The 13,133-nt window shown below is 38.7% G+C and overlaps 1 protein-coding gene across 5 annotated transcripts in view; it reads right to left on the minus strand.

Moving 5' to 3' along the window:
* PTPN3 (protein tyrosine phosphatase non-receptor type 3) overlaps window positions 1-13,133 on the minus strand; it is a 178,911-nt gene that overhangs the window by 47,902 nt on the left and 117,876 nt on the right. For all 5 annotated transcript variants that reach the window (XM_026099877.2, XM_064506726.1, XM_064506725.1 and 2 more), the window contains 3 exons: window positions 12,162-12,334; window positions 4,792-4,926; window positions 3,088-3,264 (listed from right to left, as the gene is read on the minus strand). In XM_026099877.2, the coding sequence (XP_025955662.2) occupies window positions 3,088-3,264; window positions 4,792-4,926; window positions 12,162-12,334 (485 nt within the window). The remainder of the gene's footprint in view (window positions 1-3,087; window positions 3,265-4,791; window positions 4,927-12,161; window positions 12,335-13,133) is intronic.

Consider the following 13,133-nt stretch of genomic DNA (forward strand, 5'->3'; position numbering starts at 1 on the left):
GCAGGGAAGAAAATCAGTTAAGAGAATAATTATGCTTGGTATTATCAGGAGAAAAAATCTTTGTAGATAAATAAGTGCAGGTGTATGTGTTCTGCCATCAGTATTAGCTTCTACAATTCCAATATCCACCAAGATTCAAAATGTGCCTTGGTAGGATTAAGTACACAGTGAATTGTCATATGAATTTTATCTGCATATTTGTTTTTTTTTAAAAACAAAACAAAACAAACAAAAAAAACACTACCACCCCAGCATATCACAGTTTTAGCTTGCTCATTTGGTGAAAAGGACTTAAGACACTACCCTGGGCCTTAAGTGAAACAGATGAAAACAACCTCATCTCCTTTCCCCCACCCCTCAAATGTTCATGGCAGCCCGAAAAATAGAGAAGAGCTATATCCTGTGCTAACTGCACCTTGCACAGTTCTGACCTTCAGATAGATTAAAGTGAGGTAAACATACTATTGTATGATTCTAATTAGAATATGAGACATAATAATTTAGGCCTTAAATGTGAGCATCTTGCAGTTGTTCACCAGCAACCCTCCACAGTTGTTTCAGAATTCTTTTCTATGTCAAAGATATCCATTAATGATAATTGGCATTAACTAGCACCTTTGTTGTAATCTCAAATAACAGGTTAGGCAGTAAAAAAGAGCTACCTACACCCTCTAAAACAAACTATATTAGTAGGACCCTCCTTTAAGGAAAAGGAAAAAAAAAAAAAAAAGATTTGCAATTTCAGTATTTTTCCATAGCATGCTTCAACTATGTCAATTCAAGTCTATAGAAGACCAGCAGACCAAAAATGGATAAGACAACTTCAAAAAAAGCTTACCAGCACACAGCGAGATGTTTTATATTTAATATCCAAATATTCTTGATGTGTGGTAAGAGTCCATGATAACTGTTTCTCAGTATTTAGTTCTGAAGATACTGAAGTTAATTTTTTTTCTTACAAAACAGATTCAGCTGAGAGATTGTTTCCTTCTTTTCATCTACATATATATACTGAATTTTACTCTACATCTTTCAGTAGAGGGAGTGGAGCCAAGTAATGACAGATAAAGGAATACGAAAGAGAAGAGTTGGAAAATGGACTAATATAAATTGAAAACTTTAGTGTAGAGAAGTAACATTCTTTTGATCTATGTGGTTACTACATCACCTCAATCACTAAAGACGAAAGTATTTACAACCACTTCATTTCACAAAAATCTAACAGCCAACAAAGGATCATTCCTTCTACATGCTATGTTCTCCTCCCCAAAAACACACCTCTAAATTAAATTCAGTAGATTTATACAAGTAGTTTTTCAGTTACCTGCATGGAATCAGATATTTAAATATATCCAAGAAATCGAGAAAATGCTGTAGGTGAACCTAATTTTACACAAGTCTTATTTATGTAAGGTAATAACAATAATCACTATCTCCAAAGTGAGTGATACAACTCAGATACAGCATAACCATTTAGTGTTCAGAAAAAAAGAAATGGGCTATTTTCAAATTGAGAACACCCTATTTTCACTGTCTGAGAAATACCATAAAACAGGCTTTCCCGCTCCCTCTCATTTGGCATAGGAAAGGTGGAACAGGAAGGAAAAAACTGCAGGGGAAGAAAAGAAGAAGGAAAATAAATGAAAAACAAACAGCAATGTACTAACTGGAATAGAAGAACAAAGGCAGGACACAATCTACACAGTACACCAAGTGGCAACTTTGTTTTCTTTCTACAGCTTCCGCTCTCCTGGCAACTTTTATTCACAAGATACTTCTGAGCATGTATAATTTGCCCATAAATCTTAAAACACAGGAAAGACAAGGCTTCCTACCTTTGACTATTCATAACATCTAGAAGCATCACATTAATGTATTATTTTGGCTATTACTGACACCGCTGGCCCTAACGTTCACCTGATATCCAGTAACAAGTGTAGAAAAACATACAATTTCAAAGAACACAGTGACAAATTCCAAGTATATATGCAACATCTTAATTTTTCCCGTCTTTCCTAGTGACCTTTTTGCTGCAACATAGTAATGATATTGCCAGCTTGAAATAGCAAGGAAATGCATTAAAATTCAGAGTTTAAAGCTACAGCTAGTAAAAGGGTATGTGTGTGTCTATGTGTGCATATGTGCATACATTCACTTACATTCACTGTTACTGAGATAGGCGATTCACATCACCTTCCATTAATACATTGCTTCTCAAAGTACACCCTGCCCTACAATTACTACGGACCACCAGAAGCCATTTTCCCTTCATAACATCATAAAGAAACCCACATTTTAATACATGGTATTCTCCCCAGCTGAAAGTTTTGAAGTAGCTCCATTTTGTTTTTGAGACTGATCAACCAATTACTTTGTTGGACAAGGACCTGGTACATTTATTATTTCTGAAGACAATATTGTGCGTTTAATAAATTACTCAATGAGAAATACTGTAAGATATGAGTGAAGATGCACATACAGTGAAATGTATGAGCGAACAACCAACCAGTGCACAAAGATAGAAGGTTCAAGTCCTGGACAGAAACCCAGCAGCGCTCAGAACGCTGTGGGTGAGAACAAAGGTGGTCCTTGAGAAGAGGAGCAAAAGTGTCTCAAGGCAAAAATTTGAGACTGCATTTGGAGAGAGTAGTAGTGTATTCTCCTCCTCTGAAGAAAAAGATGGATGACTGCCAGCAGTATTATGTTCTGTGTTTACTCAAACGCAGGAACTCTTTCAACTCAAGTGGAGCTGGCAATGTGGTACATAAGCAAACTCTTCAAGGAGTTCAGTAAGGCCTCCCAAAAAGAACAGGAGAAGTCTGTGGTGGGAAAGGGTTGTGTAAGCTACTAGAAGACAAGATTTTACAGATATGAAGAAGTATGTCTTAAAATTTCTCATTTTACTAAGGCTTTCTCAAAGCGAGGGGTCAGATGGTTTTTAACGTCATTTTGTATTTGTCACAATTATGCTTATGCAAACATAAAACTATTCGAACTCTTGATTATCATCACATATTTTGCTTTTATACTAAAGCCATTTTTATTTAAATAAAAATGAGCAATGAATTGTTTTGCAAAAGTCCTTACCTCCTCTGTGGACTACGGTTCTGGGAGAACTCTGAATCACTGTCCTTTGATGTTGGAGAGCCCTTGTAGGTATAAAAAACATCCTCTGTTTCAGTAATATAAGTAATTTCATTCGTAAGGTTATCTACAGATGAGTGTCGTGGTTTACGAATCTCATGACGCAGTCTAGGACTCCGCCTTTAAAAAACGAACACGGACACCAGTTGGTAGGTCAGAACCACTTGTCAAACCTTTCAAAAAGTGACTACCTATCCCATTGAAATCTATGTCCTGAAATCTTCATGAGATGCCAATAGCGCTCACTTTGAGCAACAGTCACATCACTTTAAATAAGCAATTTCTAAACATTTCATATGGGGTACATGTGATCGTACACTACCAGGTTCACTACGATAAACTGATTGCTATTTTTCCTCCAAAATGATACGTGTACCTCAAAGTTAGAATCCTGTTAGAAGGGACCTATAGAGGTCACCTAGTCCAAATTCTTGCACTCACAGCAGGCTCACCTATGAGGTCCGACTGGGCTGCTTGTGGTTTTATCCAGTCAGGTCTTGAAAACCTCTAAGTATGCAGGCTTGCACAACCAGGGCAACCTGCTCCAACATCTGACTGTCCTCAAAAGTGAAGGAGTTTTTCCTTATGTGCAGTCCAAGCCTCTCTTGTTTCGCCAAATGCCTTCTGACTCATCTTCCACCATACATCACTATGAAGAGCCTGACTTCATCCTCTCAATAACCTCCTTGCAAATATTGACAGGCTGCTATTAGGTGCCCTGGAGCCTTGTCTTCTCCAGGCTGGACAAGCCCAGTTCCCTCAGCCCTCCTCACAGGGCGAGTGCTCCAGCACTTGGGGGTGGTTGGTGGCTCTCTTCCGAGCTTACTCCAGTTTGTCAATGTCTGTCTTGCACTGGGGGGAGAGGGCAAGGCATAATGGGATGCAGTATTCTAGATGAGGTCTGACTAACATTGAGTAAAGGGGTAGAAACCTTGATGTACTGGCTACATTCCTGATAATACAGTCAGATTGTTGCTGGTTGTCTTTGCTGCCAGGACACACTGATGGCTCACGTTCATCTTGCTGCATACCAAGCCCTCGGGTCTTTTTCTGCAGAATTGCCTCCCAGCCAGTACTGCTGCAGGGGGTTCTTCCTTCTCAGGACTTTGCATTTGTCTTTGAATTTCGTAAGGTTCCTGTTGGCCCATCTCTCCAGGTTGTCAAGGTCCCTTTGGACAGCAGTCCTGTCCTCAAGCTTATTGTCTGCCCCCACCCTCAGTTTGGTGTCACCTGCAAACTTTATGAGCAAGCACTCTATTACCTAACTCCAGGTCATTGATAAAGATGATAAACACCACAGGTCTCAAGACAGATTCCTGCAGTATTCCACTTGTTACTGGCTCCCAGGCAGAGCACAACCTATTAACCCTCTGAGCAAAATCATCCAACCACCTTTTTTTAACCTGTTTGTCAGTTCATCCAGACTGTAACATCTTATGATACAAGAACAGTGCGGCAGACAGTGTCAAAGCTTGCTAAAGTTGAGAAAAGCGATAACCCCTGTTGTTCCATCATCATATATAGTATCAAAAATATTAATAGTTTTTAAATATACATGCCTATACTACATAATTAGTCTGCTAGGGAACACATAATTGGAAAAGGTAGAGGGCTGGAAGGTAGGGGAAAGGCTGAAACTTGATTTACCAGTTAGGGGTAACAGGAGGCGATCGAGAAGGAAGGCTTTTGGTCTCTAGATGCTCAACAGATAAAGATCTCGTCATAGATGAGTTCCAAACCATCCCACCTATAACTTTTCTGCAGTACTGGCTGTTTATAGACCTGAAAAGAAATAAAAATAAAAACCTGACGTGAATTATTCCACATAGAAAACTTAAAATGAAATCAAATACGCTTACTAAAGTCAATTTCCTATTTCATATTTAACCTTTCATAGCCTTAACAACTGAGAAGGCATCATAGAACCCAGGAGAAGAAAAACATGATACATTCTCTTCATATTAACAATATGTTCTTGACTTAGAAATTCATACCCAAATTGCAAGTTCCTTATTCCCTTATTCTGCAAATCAAGCTCACTTGCAAACAAAGCACAGTCAAATTATTAGATATGATAAGCCATGATTTTAAGTACTGATAGTGCTTTTATTAAAAGGTGGTAATTTTGTCACCTTAAGCCTAACACATAACAGCCCAATTCTGTAACATTTATTTACACACGATGTCCCCTAATCGAATGTGAATTATGTAGAGCTAAGACTAGCAAACTACAGCAATACTTTTAGGAGTTTAACTCCTAAATACCTGTTCAGATGTTACATAATGGAATGTATACATACCAAGCCACATATTCCAAATCAAGCTGTAGCTATTAAATAATACATTGAAAACAATACTGACACGAACAAATTCGTCATTCTCAGCACTGTGTGAAAGAGTGTCTTATTTTCTGCAGGATTTTTTCTTTTTTGATAGACTATTTTCTTAAACAGTAGTGGGTCACACAGCTATTAATTTTTCTTCCTTTCCAGAAGGAAGTCTCATATGCTCTTAATGTAGCTTATTGTGTCAAGGAATCAGGCAGGATCAGAAGAAAATACTGAAAAAAAATTCTCTCTCTTCAGTAACCATTGCAATGGTGAAGCACATCTAAGGGTGAGTCGTGAAGAGAGATATTCCTACACTTCTACAAAGTTGCTAGAACAATAATGGAATCTGAAAGTTACACAGAGGTAACGAGTGAGATTTGGATTAGTTCCAAACATAGATAATGCTAAGTTTGCCATTGAGAAACACAAAATTGCTGCATCTGAAATGAACAAAGAGCTATCTTAATACTATGTGATTGGAAAGCAAAGATTTCCTGAATTCCAGTGGCATTCAGGAAATGAGCTCCTGCTCCTTAAAACCAGTTAGTCATTCAGAAGAGAGAGAAATCCCACTATCCCTTCAGGTTGATGAGAGTGCTAACGTGAAGTTCTTCTCTTAAATACATGACAAACTACAATTTTCTCAGCCAACAAGGTCAGACTAAATCTAGATTCTGTACAAGACTCCTAGATTTCTGCAAAAAAATATCCCTGCATTGTACTAATTATCTTGTTTTATTAGCAAAACATTTTATTCTCCTTCCCCCACGCGGAGTCAGGATAGTCCAGTAAGTTACATTTCAGTTCTCTTCTGCATACTACACACTAAGGTGTACAGTTAGAGATGATCTGTTATATATACACAAAAATACAAGGAAATTATTTTAATAAGGATGGTGCAAAGAGGTGGTGGCTGGGAATTACCTCATTCTGGCTCTGGCAGCTTATAAAACTTGAGGATTTACACCTCTGCCTCCGAGTTATTCAAAAACTGAGGTTAATATATGAACCGCTGCTGATGTTAAGATGCTTGAGTGCATCTTCCACTAGCATGCAAGACTTCCCAGAAAAAGCTGAATAAACAATTTCATCCATATAAAACTTAGCATTTATTTCCTTTTTTGTATTCTGTTCTATGTCAGTGCTCTATACTTGAGCTCATCTCTGTGGCATCTGTTCAGTTCTTACCAAAATATGCTTCATCTGCAGGCTAAAACTTGATACCAAGTTCACATGAATAAGACATTTGGAAGCGGAACACTTAATTTACATTGAATCCTTTGATCTTAAAGGCACTTACTACATTTGATCATTTTGTTTGACAGAAAGATTATTAAAAATATCTCTAGCTAGAGAACAAAAGCAGGCTCAATATTTGAAAATTTGGATTTTTTTTTAAACAGAGAACTTTTACTACAACTACAGCCATAAACATGAACTCTTCATAGTAATGAACTAATCTTCTTCAGAACCCGTGGCTATTACTCTTTTTGTACAATTTGATTTGCTTGCATTATTACTGAAATTAAGGCCATGTGCACTCTAACAGCTCTGGCCCGAATCTCAGATTGACAAGAGTTCTAGTGGCTAGTCTTACCTTACATAAAAGCCATGTGTTTAGCAACTATTACTTTTTGAGTAGAAAACAGCAAAACTCTTCCTGTTGAATTAGAATAAGTTGATTTAATACAGGCTTTTATATTTGATAAAAACTTTGATTACTTGGAAAATTAGCAAATCTCTACGTATCTTTTCATGGTGAATTTACTGATGGAAACCTTAAAGTTGAAGTGTACTTATTAAGCGTGCTTACTTCTTGCACAAGGAGAAAGCAGCCTATTTAAGAGTTACAGTGAAGAACTTAATCAGCGTATATTATATCATTATGCAACCAACCAGGTCAGGACTGCATCCAGCTGCCAAGAAGCTATGAGAGAAAAGCTGAAATTATTTTCCACTATCTGTCCAGCTTGAAACATAAACGGGGATTCAATTTCACCAGTAAATTTGCAACTGTTTTCTCTTTAAAAGCCTTGCCTTCGTAACAATGAGTCTATGACTAGTTCTTACATTAGAGTATGAAACACTTAAGGTGACAAATAGGTCAACCTATGAGGAAAAACACCCTTATTATGTCCATATTAGCCCAGTGACTTGCTCAAGCTTTGCTCAAGCAACTCAAGACCTGCTTATTAACAAACCTAAGCCAGTAAGTTTAGTACCTGGTTGGCCTAATGTTAACTCTAGGGCTGCAGTGTCTCCTCCAAAGATAGGGCTGTGGGTCTCATCTACTACAGAACCTATCATTCAAAAGATGACCTTCACAACAGATTTCAATCAAAAGCCATTAATGACCTTCGTCCCATTTGCAGAAGTTACACGAATGCAGAAATTTACAGCACAGACCAGTGCCTGAGAAAGTTTCTCTGTGAGGACGCAGAGATCTTTACAGCTTGATACAACTGGGTTTGGAAGGAAAAAATGGTTTAAAGGATTCCCTTGTGCTTATTCCTCCTTACTTACACATTTGTATTCCCACAGAGCCATTTGCTGCCATTCACTTCTGGCAATAAAACTGTTTGTTAATCCCTGCCACAATGCTAAGTACAAAGGTGACCTGGGTAAAAATAACCTTTTCTGAGAGTTATTTTTAACCCAATTGTGTTTAAGAAAATGGAGGGGAAAAAACAGGAAATTCAATATGTTCTGTTGGCACTGAAATGCGTGCCTGATAAATGTGATTCAAATATAAGCAAAATACTCTAGACCTTCCCTGCTAAAATTCATAATGGGGTAACAATTCACTAACAACTTAACTGAGCCCAGGAGTATTTTAACCACCTATTTGCTGCCTCAGCAAACAAAAACTACACTAGCTGATTTTCCACTTCCAGAAGGAAGCTGCATTTGGGTGGTTTGTCACTTACAGGAATAAACCATCAGAGAGAGATCTGACATGCAACGGGAATGCATGCATTCCCCAAGTCTGGTTCTTGTAACAAGAACCTGACAACATAAAGGTGGCATCAGAATCAGAACCTCAGCTAGAAAAGCAACAAAAGGCTTACTAGCAGAGTTATATAGAATAAAAGAAATTTTTAAAGTTGAGCCAAGTCTAGATAGATAATTTTATATAAATCTCTTCACATGGCATTCCACAGGGCAAGCATAGAGATAAGCTGCTCATCTTCAAGTTTATGGCCATGGGAGTTCTCATCAGAGAAAGAGAAAATTTGTTAGTTACAGAGAAACTGCCCTTGCCTCGCTAAGTCTTGAGCTGTAAATAATGGGCAGCTGGGATACAGTATGTGGGGAAAATGCTACATATTCTGGCCTTTTGAAAAATCTTCCTTGTGCATTTCCCTTTGGTCACTGCAAAAGACAAGATGTTAGCCTAAAAGGACTTCTGGTCTGTCCCTGTATGAACTGCCCTATACTCCAAGGATGAAGACTCTACAACCTCTCTGGGCAACCTATTCCAGTGCTCTGTCACACTCACAGTAAAGAAGTTTTTCCTCATGTTCAGACAATCCTCCTGTGTTTCAGTTTGTGCCTGTTGCCTCTCATCCTGTCACTGGGCACCACTGAGAAGAGTCTGGCCCTGTCCTCTTGACACCCTCCCTTCAGATACTTGTAAACATTGATATGATCAGCCCTCAGTCTTGTCTTCTCCAGGCTGAACAACCCCAGCTCTCTCAGCCTTTCCTCACAGAAGAGATGCTCCAGTCCCTTCATCATCTTAGTAGCCTTTTGCCAGACTTGCTCCAGCAGCTCCATGGCTCTTGTACTGGGGAGCCCAGAACTGGACACAGCACTCCAGATGCATCCTCCCCAGGACTGAGTAGAAGGGGAGGACCACCTCCCTCAACCTGCTGGCAATGCTCTGCCTGATGCAGCCCAGGACACCACTGGCCTTCTTGGCCACAAGGGCACATTGCTGGCTCACGGTCAACCTGTTGTCCACCAGGACTCCCAAGTCCTTCTCCACAGAGCTGCTTTGCAGCAGGTCAGCCCCCAGCCTTTACTGGTGCATGGGATTATTCCTCTCCAGGTGCAGGACTCTGCACTTCCCTTTATTGAGCTTCATGAGGTTCCTCTCTGCCCATCTCTCCAGCCTGTTCAAGTCCCTCTGAATGGCAGCAGAGCCCTCCAGGGTATCAGCCATTCCTCCCAGTTTGCGATCATCAGCAAACTTGCTGAGGGTGTACTCTGTCCCTTCATCCAGGTCACTGATGAATAAGTTGACCCCTGGGGGACACCACTAGCTACAGGCCTCCAATTAGGCTTTGTGCCACTGAGCACAACCCTCTGAGCTCTGCCGTCCATCCGGTTCCCAATCCACCTCACTGTCCACTCACCTAGCCTGTACTTCCTCAGCTTGCCCATGAGGATGTTATGGGAGACAGCATCAAAAGCCTTCCTGAAGTCAAGGCAGACAACATCCAGTGCTCTCCCCTCATCTACCCAGCCAGTCATCCCATCACAGAAGGCTACAAGGTTGGTATATGCTAGGGGCTCTTCTGTTCAACACATTCACAAATCATCTAGAGAAAAGGATGAACAGTACGGAAGTTTGCTGAAGATAATTAAATTGCACAGGATGGCAAAAACAAGTGTTGGTTGTGAAGAAATGCAGAATATTATGATATCAAGTGACTACACAATAAACTGGCTGATGAAATTTAATGAAGTTAGCACCTATTGCTGCATATTGGAAAGAACGATTCCAACTTCATATAACAAAGTAACAGGCTCTGAACTATTACCTTTAAGGAACTAGCAGCTCAATGACTAGTCAACAAGGGAAATAAAAACTAGGCATCACGGAAGTGGTATCTTAAACACTATGGACAGCTCTTCCAGCCACCATCACGCTCCAATCATCCTGTCACCAAGAAGTAGAAGTGAACTGGAAAGGTAAAAAAGTCTGACAAGGATGATCAAAGTATGGAAAAGGTTTTTGTATAAGAAGAAATTAAACAGACTAAGAAATCTTCATCTTTAAGAAAAGTGACTGGGGTAGGATGAGACAGTGCTAAGGGTCACAAATGAATTAAGAAGCAAACGTTCATCTGCCATCACACTCGAGCACCAAGGAAGCTTCAAATGAAGCTATTTAGGTAAGAGATTGGAAGTTAATCAAAGATTTTCCATAACGTATAGTTATAAAGTTGCAAAAACTTCTTGCCATAAGATACTGTAAATGTTCAAAGTTATGTGGGATCATGACTACTTAGCAATATTCATGAGGAAAAAAAAAAACCCAAAAGATACCACCTCTGGCTCAGGAAGTCCTTGAGTCAGAAGCAATGGGAGAACAGAAAGTATTCTATGGAAACAAGCTTCACTTGCTTGCCTTGTTCTAATATGCATCTCTAAGCATTTAATCCTGACCTGGAGACAGAATGTTGGGACAGACCGACCTTTGGTCTGGCACAAAATAGTTCATATTCTTATAGCCAGTGAGTTGTCACCTTTTGCACCTTCTCAAATAGAATCAGAGGTAGCTCAACTATCTTGTTCATTGATTTTCAGAAGTTCTTGCCCAACTTGGGCAAAACTGTGCCCTAAAATCATTTTTCTTTACCTTAAGAACCTGAAAAACAGCGCCAGTACTCTGCATTGTTTCTCATCAGATGCAAATTTCTTACAAGGAATTTGAAACCGAGCCACTTCCTCAGTATGGGAAATACATACAAGATATATTATTCAATCTTCAGAGACTACAGTTATAAAGTGATATTAAAAAGAAAAACGATCGTCCTTTTCTGACAGCTATCAGAGCAAATGGAAAGGGAATCCAACACTTTCTATGGTGTTTAGAATAGTGAGATAAATTTTATTACTTAAAGGTAACAGATATCCAAAAGTTGGAAGTAGTGAAAGATAACTGGTAGAAACCATCCCATTGTGCTAGAAATCTAAACAGCAATTAGAGTCCATTGCAACACAAAAAAAGCTTTCTCTTTAGGTATGTATCAGGCATCCTTCTAAGCTGAAACTAATACTTTCATAAACCTCATACATCACTATGATGTTAACTATAAAAACATTGGGATAGGTAGATTATAATATGTGACATAATTTTATCCATCTCAGTGAAACTGCATGTCCAAGCTCACTTAACTTGTAAGCGTGGAGAATTCTAGTATGAACTATTTCAGCTACATCGCTAAAAGTGGTATTCAATTCTGCATAAGAAAGATGGTTTTCTTAGTCAACACAATTTGCAGGCCTTACAGTGACTGCAACACTATAATGAGTATTAAGAGCACCTAAAGATCTATACAGTGCCCCAAAACTTGCATGGGACTGATTTTTTTCACCTACATGTCACTAATGGTTGGTATCATGCACTCCAGAAATTCCTAGCACTTTGAGTATGCAAGAATAAGGGACAAACAGTCCAAGACAAGTCTGTTCTGCAAATTCTTATTGCTCATTAGCTACATGACTTTTTTACTTTCTAGTGTTCCTCAAACTGAAACAGTGAGTTGAAGCAATACCATTAGAACATATCTGTATGTGAATAATTTCTTAGGAAGTTATAAAAAAAAGTTTAATTGTATTGACACTATGTTGCAGAAACTGAAACCAAAGTTACATAACTTGTCCAGCAGTTTACATGAAGTCTGTGACACGGCTGTGAGCAGAACCGAACTCCACAAGCTTTCACACAGCACTTACTTTGCTGGGTTTCTAGAACCCAGGGTCCAATAGTGTGATAATATCTTTTTTTCATGAGGTAGTGGTTTCTTTGCCTGAAAAAAGGTGTGATGCTCTACACAAGACTTCCACAGATTTTTGCATGCTCTGTAATTTAACATGTTGAAGGCAACAATATGCTCTCTGGATTCATTCTGTAAAAGTAAGAAATACTATGTTTCAATATATACAAGCAGATCAAACATAACAAGCTGAAAACTATTGTGTAAACAATAAAATTACTTATAGCTATAAACAGTCAAACCGCATTTAGGAAAAAGCATATAGCATATTTTAAGCAAATACTGGAGATGGCCAAAATATTTCTTTCACTGCCATGTGACTACATGAAATTGTAAATTCCAAAATGCATATTTTAAACATTTGAGTAATACTGGAAAAAAATTTATTCCTTTCAATGTTACTTTAATGAAAATACTTAATTCTAGTATGTAAAAGGTTTTGAAAAAACATGCATAACATCAAACACCTAAACATGGTTTCAGGTTTCCAGTCAGCTCTTGACCTCCTATGACAAAGAAAAATCTTTTAAGCATTTTATTAACAGTGCTACACATGACAGACCTCCTCCCCCAGACCACTGAATTCAAATAGTTCATGTATGATTTAGTAACATTGTTTCAAGGCATCCCAAGAGTCCGAGAGTATGCAAAAAATCTGCTTGACAGTCTTTTAGAAGATAAAGATGTTAACAGTGATCCATTTTAGGGAAAGTAAATTAACTCTGATAGACTGGAGCCATTGCTACTGCTTTTTAAATCAAATCCTACTTTTATGTCTTGGGACAAATTCAACTTGCAACCTCAGTGTTAAAGTGCCAACGGAACACAGGCATAACACAGTTGTACCACCCACATTTATTTCCTGGCCAAGTTTATTGCTTGTTGTGCTGTTTTCAGGTCCCAGTGCTCAAAAGAGTTTTGCAGGAGATAG

The sequence above is a fragment of the Dromaius novaehollandiae genome, chromosome 2, assembly GCF_036370855.1.
Source record: "Dromaius novaehollandiae isolate bDroNov1 chromosome 2, bDroNov1.hap1, whole genome shotgun sequence".
NCBI classification, from domain to species: Eukaryota; Metazoa; Chordata; class Aves; order Casuariiformes; family Dromaiidae; genus Dromaius; species Dromaius novaehollandiae.